General features: G+C 49.3%; 1 protein-coding gene across 2 annotated transcripts; it reads left to right on the plus strand.

Annotated features, from left to right (window-relative positions):
* Window positions 1-213: 213 nt before the first annotated feature.
* HJURP (Holliday junction recognition protein) lies at window positions 214-15,715 on the plus strand. Of its 2 annotated transcripts, XM_057747095.1 has the most exons (9): window positions 214-340; window positions 567-633; window positions 3,072-3,127; window positions 5,855-5,948; window positions 8,170-8,234; window positions 9,429-9,521; window positions 10,673-10,751; window positions 12,825-14,404; window positions 15,544-15,715. In XM_057747095.1, the coding sequence occupies exons 1-9, from the start codon at window positions 245-247 to the stop codon at window positions 15,583-15,585; spliced, it is 2,172 nt and encodes a 723-aa protein (XP_057603078.1). In that variant the 5' UTR covers window positions 214-244; the 3' UTR covers window positions 15,586-15,715. The 2 variants fall into 2 exon arrangements, with proteins under 2 accessions (XP_057603078.1, XP_057603079.1); XM_057747096.1 differs by lacking the exon at window positions 3,072-3,127 and having other exon boundaries at window positions 277-340.

Consider the following 15,715-nt stretch of genomic DNA (forward strand, 5'->3'; position numbering starts at 1 on the left):
CTCCGCTTTCCGCTGCACGCTGGAGCCGGGGGCAGGGCGCGGCCGGAAACTCCCGCACGGATTGGCCGGGAGAAAGCATCGCAGGCCTGTTTGAAAGGCCCAATCAGCGCCCGGCCTTTCAGAACCAGCCAATGGAAAAACCGAAGGGCGGGCCGGAAGGGCGGAGTCTCTATTTGAACCGCGGCGCCGGGTGCGGTCTCGGTCCAGCTTCCCGCTGGAGTTGTGGCTGAGGTTTCCGTGCGCCATGGAGGGCGAGGTCCTGGGAGATGACGCACTGCTGCGGAGGCTCAGGGACAGCCGCCGCCGCTTCCAGAGGCGCATGCAGCAGCTGTTAGAGAAGGTGCGCCCCTCACCTCCGCTGGCGGGGAGGGGGGTGGCGGGACGGGGAGGGGGGTGGCGGGACGGGGGTGGGGGGAGGGAGGAGAAGGCAGCGTTGTGGACTGGGGGGCAGAGAGCGGGGTTCCGGGCCCCCCAGACGTGCAGCCTCGCTCTGGCGCCTTCTCAGCCCGGGTCAGGGGTTCCTCTCGGCCCTCCAATCTGACGGGATGCCCTTTCCTCTCCCGCAGTACAACCAACCCTTCGAGGACGCCCCGGTGGTGCAGATGTCCACGCTGACCTACGAGACGCCCCAGGGTACGAGTCAGCCCCCCACTTTCTGAGTATTTACGGTTAAGAGTGTAACTGGAATAGTGTCTTACTAGAGTTTGAAATGCTCTCTCTGCTGTCTTTTGAAAATAAACCTTGTTCACCTAGCAGGTACTAAAACATTACTAGTTCCCTTGAACGTATGTATTATTTAAATTACTTATTTCCAACAGAATTACTTATTAAGACAGGATTCTGAAGACACATAGATGCATCCTCGTTAAAAATGCCCCTGCCTGGGTTGGCATCCCCGCTGGCCATTTAATAGCCATATCAGCTTGGGCCCATTGCTCTAGCCAGGCTGTAACTCAGTTTCTTCATCTGTAAAATGGCAAGATGACAATAATATCTACTTGGCATGGACATCGTGACAGTTGCAGGAGATGAAGCTCTTGGAACAGTGCCTGGCACTAGTAAACACTCTTATTGACTGTTATTTGACCTGTTTGACTTGAGATTCTGAGTACTTTGGAATTTGACCTGAATGTAGGGAGAAGGACCCATTCTATTTAATGGTTGATGTTTCAGAATGACTTAAATCTCATGGATTCTCTTTGATAAATAGCTGGAGAAAGTTTGCACTGCGTGAGGTCAGTGCCTGCCATTCAGCCTTATTATGACTCAGTATTACATACTAATGAAAGTGAATCTCAAGCCCAGTTCTGCCATGCACTGGACAGACAGGCACGAAACAGTTTGCAGTTAAATGAAATCCTAGCTCTGCTTTTTCGGCTGGCCCAGCCATACCCTGAGTGAAAAATGTACGCAGGCAGAAGCTAAGGTATTCCAGCAGTGGGTTTCTGTTACTCTGGCCACTGTCAGGAGGTGACAAGTCTAACCCGAAGGCAGGACGCAGGAGTGTGTAGAAATCGTTCCTAAGGGTGCTGCCAACAGGCCTGTTCACGCGAGGATAGGCAGTGTCTGGAATATTTTGGTCAATCCACATATCTTAAACATCACTAATTTCATCAGTGAAAACTCATTTTGGACCCCAGTTTGATGAGAACAGTACCTGGAGCATCAAACACTTCAGCGTGTGGAAGACCTCCTGGAGAGCTTGTTGAAATGGATTCCTGGGGCCACGGAGAGCAACGCTGGATGTGGATTTAGTGGGTCTGTGTTCTAACAAACGCCTAGCTAATGGGAGCTCAGCTCCCCAGACCTGTAGCTCCCCCTGGAGAGGCATTCAGGGAGTGGCCTTCCTGATTGCATGCTATTCACCCTTGCAGGTGAATTCCTGCAGTTGAAGGCAATACCATAGGGGATAGATGGGAACTAGCAAGCGCACTGATTGCGATAAAGACAGCAGGCAAATAATAGTCCCTCACATGTTGACAGCTAAGCGTGTGCCTGCGCTTCTAAGAATCTCAGGTTTTTGATTCTCAACACCCTGCGAGATAGGTGCTATTAAAATCATCATTGTTTCATAGCAGAGGGTATAGCAGAGAGGTTAAGGAACTTGCCCGTGTCATTTAGCCAAAGTGGCAAAGCTTTGATTTGACTCCAAGCACCTCTGCTCAAGCGTCGCTCTGTTCTGGAAAGGCCACACGGCACAGTGGTCAGGAACCCAGAAGGTCACCCCCCTGGGTTCACGGCGTGACTGCACCACGTGGGCGAGTGACCTGGGCTGGTTATTTCACCTTCTCCTCACCTGTGTCTCCATCTGTACAGTGAACTTGGTGAGTGTCTGTCCCAAAGGAGTTAGGAGTACCATACGAGTTACATGTCAGTGAGTTGTGAACATTAAATGAGGCGTCCTTGGAAAGGGTTTAGACTAGAGCCTGGAACAGTAAGCTCCGTGGACATTTTTGCTGCTGTTATTATCATCAACTATCTCAAGCCTCGCAACCCAATGATCCCTTCTTTATTTATTAATTTGAATTTACCCGGGAGCCAACAGGTTTAGGGGAGAGATTGAGTATCTTGCCCAGATTCTGCTAGCTAGTAAGTGCGGGACTCCAAAACTCAGTGTTTACCCCCTGTGCCGAGGGCTTGCTCTGTAATGTGTACATATCCCTGAGAAAACACTTACACGGTACATCGGGTAAAGAGGTAGCCCTCGAAAAGTTCTTTCTCTCTCTCTCTTGCTGTAGTATATAGATTGCCCTCAATATATGTATTTTGAAGATAGTACTTGGCATTCGTATGTTCCTTGTTTCCATTTAATATGTGGCTTATTGCTGGATTCAACAAGCTGCTGCCTACCAGGTAGGAGAGATTTTCGTTACCAACAAGTTTTTGTCTAGTCTTGATTTTTAAAAAGCTTTCTGCCTCTCAAAGATGAGAAACAACAGAATATCAAGAATATGGCTTGGTTATATTCGATCTTTCTTTTGCCCATCACGTTGGTTTTCTTTGTATACCCATTGAACAGAAACTCTGTGTTCATGATTACTTAAGTGGTCATTTTTATTTCTTTTCTTAAGGATTGCGAATTTGGGGTGGAGGACTAATAAAGGAAAGAAACACAGGACAAATCCAGGTATTCAATGTCAAATTTTAGTGCCAACACGCCTTGCTGTGGAGGAAGGTGGATGTGAATAGAGGTGGGGATGAGCTGGAACTGCACGCAGCGGCCACTGCGGGGTGCTGTGCCACCGCGTTTTCTCAGCGTAACTGCCCTGTGTTCTGGTGCGTTAAGGATTTACTGAGACTCGTGTCTTCTGTTGCTTGTCAAGTGCAGGGAGAAGCTTATGATACGTATGCCCCTTCTGTCTCCCTGCGTCTCCTCTGCTGTGGGCCGAGGGGCTCTGACAGCTGGACCCCACGTGCAAGGCGGGGCCGGCTGGATAGACCTTCCCCGGCCCCAGTTTCAGTCACAGCTACAAGCTTGCTTTGCCGAGTCCTTCTGGGAAGGAAAAATGCCTCTTTTCCTCTTCTTAAAAGAAGAAGAGATTGGGGAGAGGGTGGCCTGAGCTGTTCACTACCTTTCAAAACCCAGGTGTGTTTTTCCCGAGTTCATCCACGGACACGAAAGCAATGTGATCTGTTACCTTCATGGGAGGGACCTTCCTACTGTGAGACCCAAGGAGTCTTGCTTTTTGTGACTGATTTTTATAAGGATATCTGGTATTCTCTTAATCACCACTTATCACCGTGTGGTGCTTCCTCGTGGCCATTTGGGGAGCCTGTGCCTAAGAATGAAAAATCAGTTGACAAAAGAGTCCAATACCTGCCTACCTTGTAAATTTGGTTACCAAAGCCAAACTTTGATGGGATGTTAAAATCAGAATTAAAAAAAAAAAAAAAAAGAAAACATCAGAATTAGGATTACATAGCAATTAGCAGCAAATCTGAAATCAAATTCCTTCCTGATTGGTTATTTTAACAACACATAATACATCTAGTCATAGAAATGTTAGAAATACATATAACTACTGAAAATTAACCTGACTTGTATATTCAGAGATGAGATAGTCCCTAATAATGTTTTAGTTTGCTGTGATTCCTGTTTGTATATAATTATAAATACACATTTCTTTACCCTTTTTCTTTTAAATACACATCTCTTTACCCTCTTTTTTCCTCTTAATACATATTGTGAACACTCCTCTTCATCATCCGTTGTATAATTCAATCTCCTTTTTTTTTTAAATGTTCTTTTGTTGATAGGCATTTAGCTGTTTTCACTTCCCTTTATTATAAGTCAGGATCAGCATGCTTTTCCTGCAAAAGTCTAGATGATAAATATTTTAGGCTTTACTGTCCATGTGTCTCTGCCACAGCCACTCAGCTCTATGTTCTAAGAGGGAAGTGGCCACAGACAACAGGTGAACAGGCAGATACGACTGTGTTTCAATAAAACTTTATTCATAAGACCCCTGTTGTAGAGACAGCAAACTGTTCTTATCTCTTTCCAGTGCTGTCACCCCTGTTCAGTAAATGCCAAGAAGTGGGATCACTGAGTCAAAGGATATGCATTCTTTATATATAATAATGATGCCCAATGATTAGACCAGTGCTTGAATGGTCTTGGTGGCAAAATGTTCTCATCTGGACATCTATTTAAGGTTTTTGCTTAAAATGAGGAGGACCCCTCCCTGGAGTCTACAGAATTTTAAGCCCCTTTCCTGAGATTAGAAAACTTGGTGTGGTCAGTGATGACAGCCCAGAGGTCTACGGCCTCCCTCAAGTCACCACGGGTGACTTTTGTGTCCAAACCCCCACCCTCCTGCCTGCCCTGGGGCTATGGGAGGCAGTAGGCCTCATGGGCTGTGCTTTGACCCAAGCGAGTTTGTCCTAACACATGTGCTTGGTTCTGTTTTCGACCCCAGAGCTGCCTGTAGTTGGATGCTGGTGCCAATTGGCTGCTTCCCCATGACTGTGTAAAGTTCTGTGACACCCGAAGACACAAAATAGCTCCAGAAAACCACCAGGTCCCAACTCCCCCAAGGCAAAGGCGGTGACATCCCCCAGGCAGGACTCCTAGGCTCCTAGGAGAGGATGCCTCGGGGCCACCCCTCAAGGGACAGGCCTTCACCAGGTTCTCACTCCTGTTTTTGCGAGGCTGGGGTGACCCTGAAATGTTTCAGGCAATCTGGCATCTTGAATTCTCCAGTGTCCCTAGTGAGAGCCCATCCATGGCATTCGTTATGGTTATTAGCAAGGCCAGTGGTACAGATCGGGCTCCAGAGGGAAGCACACCTCCTCAGGGGCGGCCCCTGACCACCCTGGAGGCTCAGCCCTGGTCAGGACAGCGGATGGCCCCGTGGCCAGAGCTCAGCTTGAAAGTCGCTCCTCGTGCCTGGGTCCCACCACGTGCTGAAACTTTTAAAGGAACTGTAGGTCTCACGACATGGAAGGAAACTCACTGAAAGTCCTGCAGGGGCCTCTTGAATTTCTGGATTCTACCCCAGGACTGGCAACAGTTGTGTCCTGTTTCGTTTTGGCCATGTGCTCACTGCCAAGCCAGGGCCTGTTCACTCGTGGCCGTTTCTCGCTTTCCCTGCCCCGTCCCTCACCATCCAAGTGGTTTCTGAGGCAGCGGCCCTCCGCACAACCAGAGGGAGAAAGCTCTGTTTCTTTTCCGAGGGGAAGCTCATCTACCTGCCAGGAGTTTTGAGGCCTTTTGTACCGGAATGTCCTAGAAGAGAAGCCCTGGGAAACTTCCTGTTCTCTCATACACTAAAGGAGGGATCATAGGTGTGTTACTTGACAGCGGCTTTCAAATGCATCATGAATGAAACAAGCATGTCTTACCCACTTCAAGGGCTCCCCAGTGAAGATGAAAAGCAGGACGGATGGGCCTGTGCGAGACTCAGCCGGAGGGCATGAGCTTCCCTCGCCCTGCACACAAGTCGAGGGTGAGTGTCCCAATGCTAGAAAGCCAGGTCCGGAGGGATGTGTGTTTTTTGTCACGACATTTCAAGTATAGATCCCACTCTCTGACTTTTTCAAATGTATTTTAGAAACTAAAACATTCAAAAGTGCCCTGTTACTTCCTCCTAAGCTCTTCTAAGGAGCTGTCTCCCTCACAGTTACATCGTGGTACTTGACACATAAATGGTACTCAAAAATTCTAGAATAATCAACTCTTACCCTCACCTACCCCATTTTGTTCTGTTTTTACCTTTTGCCAAAAAAACCCCAAAAAGATTAATCTCAAGAATTTAGTAAGACTTTGACATGCCCTTGTGGTCTGGTTTCTGAACACCTACACACCTGCAGCCATCCCTTCTCCTGCTTCCTGTTCACGTGGGGCCTCCCTTCCCTTCTGCAGGCCCGCTGTGCTGTCGAGCCCCTGGCCCGGCCTATTTTCTCAGAAATCCACCCATCACCTTTCTTTTTTTCTGTCCCCAGCCTCTCCCTCTACCCTGGATACATCCCATCAGGTTCCACCTTGAACACACAGAATAGAATTCCTGTTTCTCTTTTCGGGCCCCTTTCTCGCTGCCTCCCCGTGTTCACCTTCCCTTCACAACCCGGTCCATAGAAGCGGCTCATGTCACTGTCTCCGGTGCTCTCGCCCCGTGCACACCTCTTGGTGAGGCTCCCGGTGCCCCCGTGGCAGAATCCGGTCGGCATTCACTGATTTTTATCCTGCTGCCCCGGCATTCGAAGCTTCTGGAAAGTCTGGCCATGGCCTCAGTGCCCCTGAGCCCCCCGGGCTTTCTCCCCCCCTCCTCTCAGCCCCTCTATCGGCCCACCTCCCACCTTCACTGATGGCCTTTCGTGAGAGTTGGGCACCTTTGCCCCACTTCTTTGTCCCTCACTCTGGTGGAATCCGCTGCCTAGACCCCGTCTGGGTGTGTCTGTTGCCAGAGGCCTCTCCCCTTGAACCCTTTGTCTGAACTCTGCGTATCTAAACTCAAAAAGCCAACCCAGCAGACCTGTCCTCAGGACAAGGTCCCCACCATCTTCCCTGTAGAATGAGCCAGAAACCCAGCACCCTCTTGGCCTCAGCCCCTCCCTCTTCCTCACATCCCAGACGTCGCTGTCTTGCGCCTTTGCCTCCACCGTCTCTCCTGTTCCTGTGCCCCGTGTCCCCACGGCACCCCCACGGTGCCAGCTCCTGTCTCCCCCGGGGCTCCACCCCGCTGACACGTTTGCACGTGCGAATCTCGTCACATGGCTTCTCTCTCTGTCCACAGCACTGCAATGGCTGCCTCCTGCTCTGAGGGGGAAAAGCAGAATTCAGACCATGCCTGACCTGCCCACTCTCTTCACTGCCCCCCAAAGGCCCGCTGGTCCCCAGAGGGGAGCAGACCCCCGCTTTTACCTGAGTTCTCCACACCTGGCTCTTCCCCTTGTGGCAGCTAAACAGCTGTGTAGTTACAGACTTTGTCATTGTTCTTGAACACCTGTCTCCTGTGGGACTGGCCTTTCTGTAGCCTTTGTCCGCCCTGCCCACGTCCTTGCCTGCACCAGGCAGTCCATAATGTGGGTTGAGTCCTAAAAGCGAAACCAGTGGTCTTTCATATCAGAGCTAGAAAGACCCTGATGGAGATGTTTACTTGTTTACCGGTATTAATCCAAATTTTAACTCCATCAAGACTTGGGTCCATGAATCTCCTGGACTGCTTGAAATAATCAGAAATAGTTCTTCTTGAGCTGAACTGTCCAGTGTGGTAACCACTAGTCTCCTGTGACTATTCGAATTCATTGAAAATTAAGGGAAATTTAAAATTCAGTTCCCTAGCCTCCTTACCCACGTTCCAAGTGTTCAACAGCCATGTGTGGCTAGTGGCTGACATACTGGACAGCAGGTGGGGACCTTCCGTCATCGCAGAAAGTTCTACTGGACAGTGCTGGCCTAGAGGGACACAGCTTCCAGGATCAGAGGCCATGGAAAGAGCCGGAGGTGATAGAAAAGCGGCTTTCCCGCGTCTCCCCGCTCAGGGCATGTTCCTGTCCTGTTGGGTTCTCTGCCTGGCAACAGAAGGCCGTGTCCCTCTTAAAGGGGCCGCTTGAAGCAATGGGAGCTCTCACTGCAGGGCATACTCAAGAGATGTGAAAGCTATCCTCCAGAGAAAAATCCAATCTTTCTTTAAAAATTCTGGTGGAAATTTCCTTTTTTGCTTTTAGATTCAAAAAGCACTGATGCTGATACAACTTTATTCCATGAAGATGTGGTTGCTGGTAACTTAATGGTAAGACCTGCCTTTTATATGAAGGGACAGCGTTGGGACTTGGGGGCAAATGCACATTCTCATGACCTGCACCTTCCCCCAGGTCCCCTTCTGAGGCTCGCTCTTTGCTAACGCCACCCCTCAAGTCTCTGTCCCCGCTTTCAGATCCCCTAAGGCAGTAGGCTGCCTCTTCTCAGTTTAGCACTTACTGCCCCAGTTCAAATCGTATTTACTGAACTTACGTAAATGTTGGGTGATGTTCCCTCTGCAAACAGAACAATCCCGGCTGTGGTCACAGTGTACCGTTGGACTTGGCCGACCTCGCGGTGTGGAAAGTTGGGTTCTAAGTCAGTCTTTTCCTTTGATGGTGTCGCAAGGGAGGTGCTTTAGCGGGTGTTTCTAGGTCAGCCCTTGGGATGGACGAGAACACACAGGACAGAATGCACCCGAGCCTCTGACCTGACCCCTGGGTCAGATGCTAGAATAGCTGGCATGTGGCTTCCCTCTAAAATCACTGCTTTTGTACAGAGGTTTGCCCGTACACCCAGGTATGACTTGCAATGTGCCTGGAATTAGGTATGGCCCTGGGAGAGGAAAGGGGTACGTTTGGAAGTGTTGTGTTGGGGGTAGCAGTGAAGGGGAGCAGGGGGCTCCGACAGTGAAGAGCTGGGGTGTCGGCTGTTCTCCGGCGTGTCTGTGTTACCCCACCTCTGTAGCCCCAGCCCCTGACGCAGCCCCACCCGTGTGCACCGTGGAGGCTGAGGCCCCCTGTTTCCCACGTATGGCAGGTGAGGGATAGGAGAGGCGACCGTTCCTGCCCCCTGAGTTGGACACTGAACTTCTTTTCTTATAAACATACCAATTGGGGTCAGTTCTAGTAGTTGAAGCCTAAACTCACCTAAGAATATTGTTTCTTTTTTTTATTTTTCTTATTCTAGTGATATTGTCATAAACCTCTCCAAACTTGTATGTTTTGTCTCCCTGTTTTCTTTCGGATTGTTACCCCTGGGTAGATTCCCTAAAGTCGGATTCTAGGGTCAGGTAGATTTTTCGGAGGGGCTGGACCACTTTGTCTTGCTAAGCAGGTGAAGAAGTGACTTCAAGGGCCTTGATTTAGAGATGTACACACTAGCAAGCTTGCCACTGTGCTCCAGGGCCCCAGAGCTCAGCCGTACCCGACAGTGCTTATGAATACTGACTTCTCTTTGGTGTCAGCCTGCAGTGCCCTGGAGCCCACTGAAAAACGAGTTAAGGAGGAAATACTTGACACAAGTGGATATCCTGCTGCAGGATGAAGGGTGTTTGGAGGTAATGTTTCCCAGGATGTGTCTTCATATGAGTAAACTATAAACTAGAGACACATCAAGGTGTCATCATGTCTTGTTCACTTGCTACAGAGCCTGTAAAGACCATTTGAGTGATTGTTTCCAAACCATTTTGTTCACTGGCTCCTGCTCTTCCTGAATAAATGCCCTGGGGCAGCGGGATTGGCTGCCCGCCGTGTTCTGGGCAGCTCACAGGATCTAGTAGGGCCCCAAGCCTTGGGTGGAAGGCTTTTAAGCTGCAGGATTGGGGAAGCCATAGCACCCACCTCCCTCCTTCCCTGCCATGACCGGGGCTGGCGGGGACAACAGGATGCCTGTTCTGTCTGCTCCAGCCATGATGTTGGCAAGATCGGGGGCTGCGGTGGTCCCCGTGGGAGGTGGGCAGCTCACTGGCCCCTCTCCCAGGCCTGGTGCCCTCTGCCTTCCACGGCAGCCAGTTTCCCAGAGCTTTGCCTGAAGGAGAGCAAATGGCTAAAGGTGGAATTCACATTAAGTTCTGTCAGTATCATCTCCTAAAACAAAGGACATTTTAATACCAAGTAACTAGGAAGTACGTGTTCTGGAATAAGTAATTCATCTCAGAGGCAGCCAACTTAACAGGAGCATGGGTGTTTTCTTACTGTGCTGCTGACCAGTGAGAAGCCTGATTCTGAATTCGTGGATGTGCCGGAAATACCTTTTTCCCTTGTCCAGAAGCAGCAAGCGTGTCCTTTTGGTCACCCTGTCAGTTCGGGGCGGAGGCCAGGACTGGGACCAGCTCTGTTGTCTCAGTAGTGGGTTTTCCTTCTCTCTATCCACCTGGCCCCAGGTGTTGGTGCTGTCAGAGGTTAATGGTAGAAGAAGAAAAGCCATCAGACCTCCCAAGAGATATCCTGGCAGACGTGTGGCAGTGGTGGCCTGGGGGTGGGGGTGGGGGGCGTACCTGGAGGCCAGGTGGGCAGAGCTCCTGGATTTCGCTAAGACAGCTCTTCCCACCACTGCTGGAGGCCCACCCAGCCACTGTCTCAGTCGCAGATCAGCATGCATGCGCCAGCTGTGGTTGGGGATGCAGTTCCTGCAGACTTAGCACGGAGGGGTAGAGCCTGAGCCAACACCTGACAATTCCTATGTTAAAGTCATTTGCTTTGATTTCAGTATGCCAGTTATGCAGAGGGAAAGGACACCCATGTGACCCTGGTCCCTTCATTGGCCTCGCCCACCAGGCCTGCCCAAGGTGAGTGTGACATAGAAACTTTGCACAGACGTTCACTTTTGGTAGAGGCACGGCACCCTTAGCTGGGCACCCCCCCACCCCCACGTGCCAAGCGTGTTTCATCACCGTGAACGGTTGCACCGCATCACACGTGCACGTCACAGGTAAATTATCACGTTAAGAAGTGAAGCGCTCTTTCCTTCTGGGACGTGCATGCTAATTGCTAATTAGCTCTTTATCCCAGCTTACCATTGTGAAAATTTTTGAATCTCCAGAAATGTCGGACTCATACAGTAAACATCCATTGACTACACTTAACTGTTCACATTTTGCCACATTTGCTCTGTCACCCCCAACACACACACACACACACACACACACACACACACACACACACACGTGTATATGTATTTGCGTTCATATATACACTGTCCCTAAATGCTTCACGGTGTCTCCTAAGAACAGGCTGATTCCCCTCATAAGCACAGGAAACTTGGCACACGTGAAAATGTCACAGTGACACAATACAGTTTTACCCAGTCCTGCCATCGTTGTCCTTGCAGGCTTTTTCGTTTGTTTAACCAGCTTAGGACCCACTGGGGCATCACCCATCATTCTTTCTCCTTCAGTCCAGAAGGGCTCCTCAGCTTTGCGGTGGTCGCCGTCGTCATTGTCGCCATCTCGCCATCACTGACTCTCTTGACTAGTCCTGGCCTCCAGCAAATTTGCAGAATGTCCCTCAACTTGGTCTTATTTATGGTTAAGGTTATGTTAAACATTTTTGGCAAAAATGCCACATAGGTGATGTTTTGTCCTCTTGGGAAGTCCCATCAGCCTGTCCCATTGTTGGTGACTTGAGCCTGGTCACGTAGTTAAGGAAGGACCGGCCAGATTTCTCACTGAAGAAGTGCCTTTTGTCCTCGGAGTCATCTGCGGATGACCCCTTGAGGTTGCCTAGAAGCCTTTCCCCAGAAATTTTGCATCCCGTAATTTTTAGCATCTCGCCATGACTGCTGAGCTGGGGCTGCACACAGGCTTTCTCTGGTTCTGCCATTCACCCTCCTGCATCTGCTGGCATTCTTCTATAAAGCAAGCTGAGCTGTCTCCCCTCCGTTTCTTTTTTTCCTCTTCCTTTATCCTTCCCAACATGCTTTTTCTTTTTTTTAACTTTTCCAGAATCAGTAAGAACTCATGGACTTTTTTTGAAAATTCACATTAGAATCTGTTGTCAGTTTTCATCACCCGTTGTCCCTGGAGGAGCCCCTTCCACACTGGCTTCTGCATGAGGTTTTGAGCTCTTCGTCCCCCACCCTGATTCCACAGGTGCCCCCCTTAACAATGAGGCTCACTTGATTGGTTACGTAGCACAAAGTAGCCTCAGAATCACAGCACCTGGTACCACCCCGCTTGACAATGTGCCCAGAAAGCTTCCAGATCTCCAAGCAGCATTTTTGTCCTCAGACGATACCCCACTGAGGGAGCACGTTCAGAGTTATTTGGATTCTGGTTCCTCTTTTGGTTGTTGTCTGTTTGACATACAGTTAGGGTCATTTTCCCTGTCTGTATTCAATTTTAGCATTATCCCCATCTCTGTTGGTTTAATTTTATTTTTTTAATATATAAAACACTTAACATGATGCAAAAGTCAAAGCTGTGTGAAGAGGTGTATTCAGAAAACTTATCCCTTCCCCACCCAGCGCTGTAGACAAACAGGGTCATTATTTTCTGGTTTCTTTGTCTTTGACAAGGCAACCAATTTCCAAACCATCATACAGGGAAGGAAGACTCCTTCTGGGAAGGGCAATGGACAGTAAATTGTTTCAACAGCTAGAAAGAAATCTCTGAGAAGAGTCTATTCCCAAATATTTGTCAGATTTTCTTTTGCTTTTGTTTTTCATATTGCTAAAAAAACAAATCACAATGTCATGTTATACTTCTGAAACTAACATAATGTTATACGTTTCATCTCAATTAAAATAATAATTAAAAAAAAAAAAAACCATGATGGTCACAACCAGCCTTCAGTTCCCAGATCTCTGCGTGTAGCCGGTTTTAAATGGTAATTCGGCTTTGCCTGTGTGTGTGTTTCCCCAGGATACTGTGGTGGTGGCTCTGAAGAGAGCCCCGGTGGCCCATTTCAGCCACCTTCATCGCCCAGAGAGGGCGATGCTTCAAGCTCTTGCCCAGCAGACCTGGCCGTGGTGCCGAGGGGTGACGGCGTCTCCTTACATGGGACCGGTGGCGGCAGCTTCTCCGGCAGCCTGTGCGCTGAGGCTGATGACATCTGCAATGCGACACTCAGCGACCTGTACGCAGGCATGCTGCACTCCATGAGCCGCCTGCTGGGTGCCAGGCCCTCCTGCGTGATCTCCACCAAGACATTCATTGGCCGGAACTGGAGCACCAGGCAGAGGCACAGGTGGAAGAGCAGGATGAACAGAACGAGCTGCCGAGCAGGAAGGCGCTCTCAGAGGAGCCCCCGGGAGAGACGTCCACCCTGCTCCGAGCCCGCGAAGGACGCGGCAGCACTAAGAGATCACAAGAACTTACTCGATGTTTCTGGCCATAAGATGTGTTTAAAATTGGGGAGGGCTTTTCTTGAAGTAAACAAACCCCAAATCCATGCATTTGATCCACGTTGGAAGGAGCTTCAGAGAACACTCCAGAAACATTCTTCATTGACTTTCTTAGACTCCAATGCAGTGTATCATCTTGATCAGGAAAACAGATTCATGACACTAAAGTGGTTGATTTCTCCTGTAAAAATAGCTTCCAGACCAAGAATACTATGGGGCCAGGAAGGGAATCGTTATAGGGAGATCGAAATCAAATTTGACAAACTTCACCAGGAGTACTGCTTGAAACCTGGGAAGCAGCCCTGCCTCCCCAGCTCCTCGGCTGTGGACGTGCACAGAGGGGGTCCAGGAAGCCCTGGTAGCCCCCGGGGCTTAGAAGCCCAGAGGCTGAGTAGCCCCCTCCACAGAGCAAAAGCTAAGAGGCTGAGTGAGGCTTTTGAAAGCCTGGGCAAAAGATCTATCAGAGAGGATAGCTGCCTGCCAAAGAGTGACTCCTTCCCCTCACTTTCAAAGACCAAATCCACACACAGCCCAGGCCACTCCCAGCAGACCTCAGACCTTGTTTGGCAAGGAAATGATCTGGGAAGATTTAGGAAGTCAGTATCACTCAGCAAAGCCATTTCAGTACCCAGGGTACAACCTCCAGGCTGTGCCAGGGATCATTACAATGATATTAAAGAAAAATTTGACAAGCTTCATCAAAAGTATTGCCAAAAATCGCCTCAGCAGACACAGGCGCCTTCCTGTACCAGAGCATCTCCTGATAAAGCAAGTGTGGGAGTTCGGTATCAAAAAGAAGGTTTCTTAGGAAAATTCAACTCAGACTCTGGCTCCCAGGGCCCCCCACAGCTGTCATCACCACCCCAGCGGAGCATAAACAGTCCCCTGGGCTCAAACACAACTGAGGCCCCTCCATCTACAGGCTTTGTTCTCCATGCCCCGTGGGGCCATCAAGTCCCCACAAAACGACGCCGATTATCAGACCCTCAGGTGTGCGGACGGTGGGCTGGACCGTGGGATTTCTTACCTGTGGACGGAGCCACCCTGAGGCCTGGAGAAGAGGTCAGCTCCTTACAACCCACCTGTGAAGAGAAGAAGGTGCGTTTCTGTTTGTCAAATGTGGGTGTTTTACAACAGGATTCTTAGGTGTTAATTTTCTGAACTTTCTCCCAAATTCTTTTCCTTCCTCTAAAATCAGCATTTTTGCACATTTTTCATTGGAATGCATTTAGGGGATGTTTCTAAAATGTTTCACTTAAGAGGCTCTATCCATCCTTGTCAAACTCATTTCCAGCCTCTTCACCTCACTCAGAACACAGCTGTTGGAGGTGAAACTGATCTGGAACTCAGGTCACTTCTGGATCCCTCCCGGGTACAGAGCAGGTGTCGGCCCTTGGAGAGCCCCCAGCAGCGTCCCACACGCTCCCTCTCAGCCCACAGTCTCCTGCCCTCCCCACCGAAGCCCCCCTGTCCCCCCACTTCGGCCACGGTTTAGCTTGTGCAGGTCCCTTAAGCTGAAGGGACCTTTTCTCCAGAGACAAGCTGAGGAGGGGGTGGGACCAGCTGCTGTGAGTTGCTAAACTTGCTCACGTGGGCACCAGCTTTCGCAGCATCATTTCAGTGTGTCACTCACAGGGATCGGGACAATGTGTCCCGAGTCCACGTCACTTGCCCACTGGCAATGGCATCTGACTGAGTTTGGTTTGGCAGGTTCCTTCTGGGACTACAATACAAACATACTTAACCGTTTTCCGTATTTTCCTTCCTCTACTTAACATAAATTTCTTGAGGAAAGGGACTGAATGTTCAGGAGCTGTGAACACAAGGAACTCTAACAGCTGACATCTGAGTGCCCTCTGGGCTCCAGGCTGTGCTGACCCTTTTTCATACCTTCCTTCCTTAATCCCCGCATGAACCCTTTGATTTAATAGGTCTGTCCAATAGGCAGTGCCAGCTCTTCTTATAAATAAGGAAACCACACGGCCAGTGCGTGGCTGGGCCAGGATTTGAAAGCCTGAGGTCTTAACCACCAGTTTGCACCACCTGCTTGAGGGGCTACCATTACTTTTTTTTCCTTCACATTCCTTAGGGTATTTATTAAGCTTGGTAGCATTCTCTTTAATGACTCAAATATTTATATATATTCAATGGAGTAAATATACAACAGTTAAGCTTTTGGGGGCTGGCATTGGGAATTCTAGTAGAATTGTACTGAAATCTTTTTTTTTCCCCCCTAGAGGAAAGAACAATACATCTTTCAGGATGGAAGAGAAAAGTGATCTCGTGTTAGAAAACCTCAAAGCTGAAAGTCTATCGCCAAGTTATTTTGGAATATTCTCTCTTTTCACTCTTTGATTTTGTGTATTTTTTTTAATCCTCAAGAATATGCAAGAACTTGCTTCGCTTATC

Source organism: Hippopotamus amphibius, chromosome 8 (genome assembly GCF_030028045.1).
Source record: "Hippopotamus amphibius kiboko isolate mHipAmp2 chromosome 8, mHipAmp2.hap2, whole genome shotgun sequence".
NCBI classification, from domain to species: Eukaryota; Metazoa; Chordata; class Mammalia; order Artiodactyla; family Hippopotamidae; genus Hippopotamus; species Hippopotamus amphibius.

Coding starts and splice junctions, on each gene's coding strand:
- HJURP (XM_057747095.1), top strand. CDS start 245: ATGGAGGGCGAGGTCCTGGGAGATGACGCACTGCTGCGGAGGCTCAGG. Junction 10,752..12,824: donor GCCCACCAGGCCTGCCCAAG/GTGAGTGTGACA, acceptor GTGTTTCCCCAG/GATACTGTGGTGGTGGCTCT. Junction 14,405..15,543: donor CCACCTGTGAAGAGAAGAAG/GTGCGTTTCTGT, acceptor TTTCCCCCCTAG/AGGAAAGAACAATACATCTT.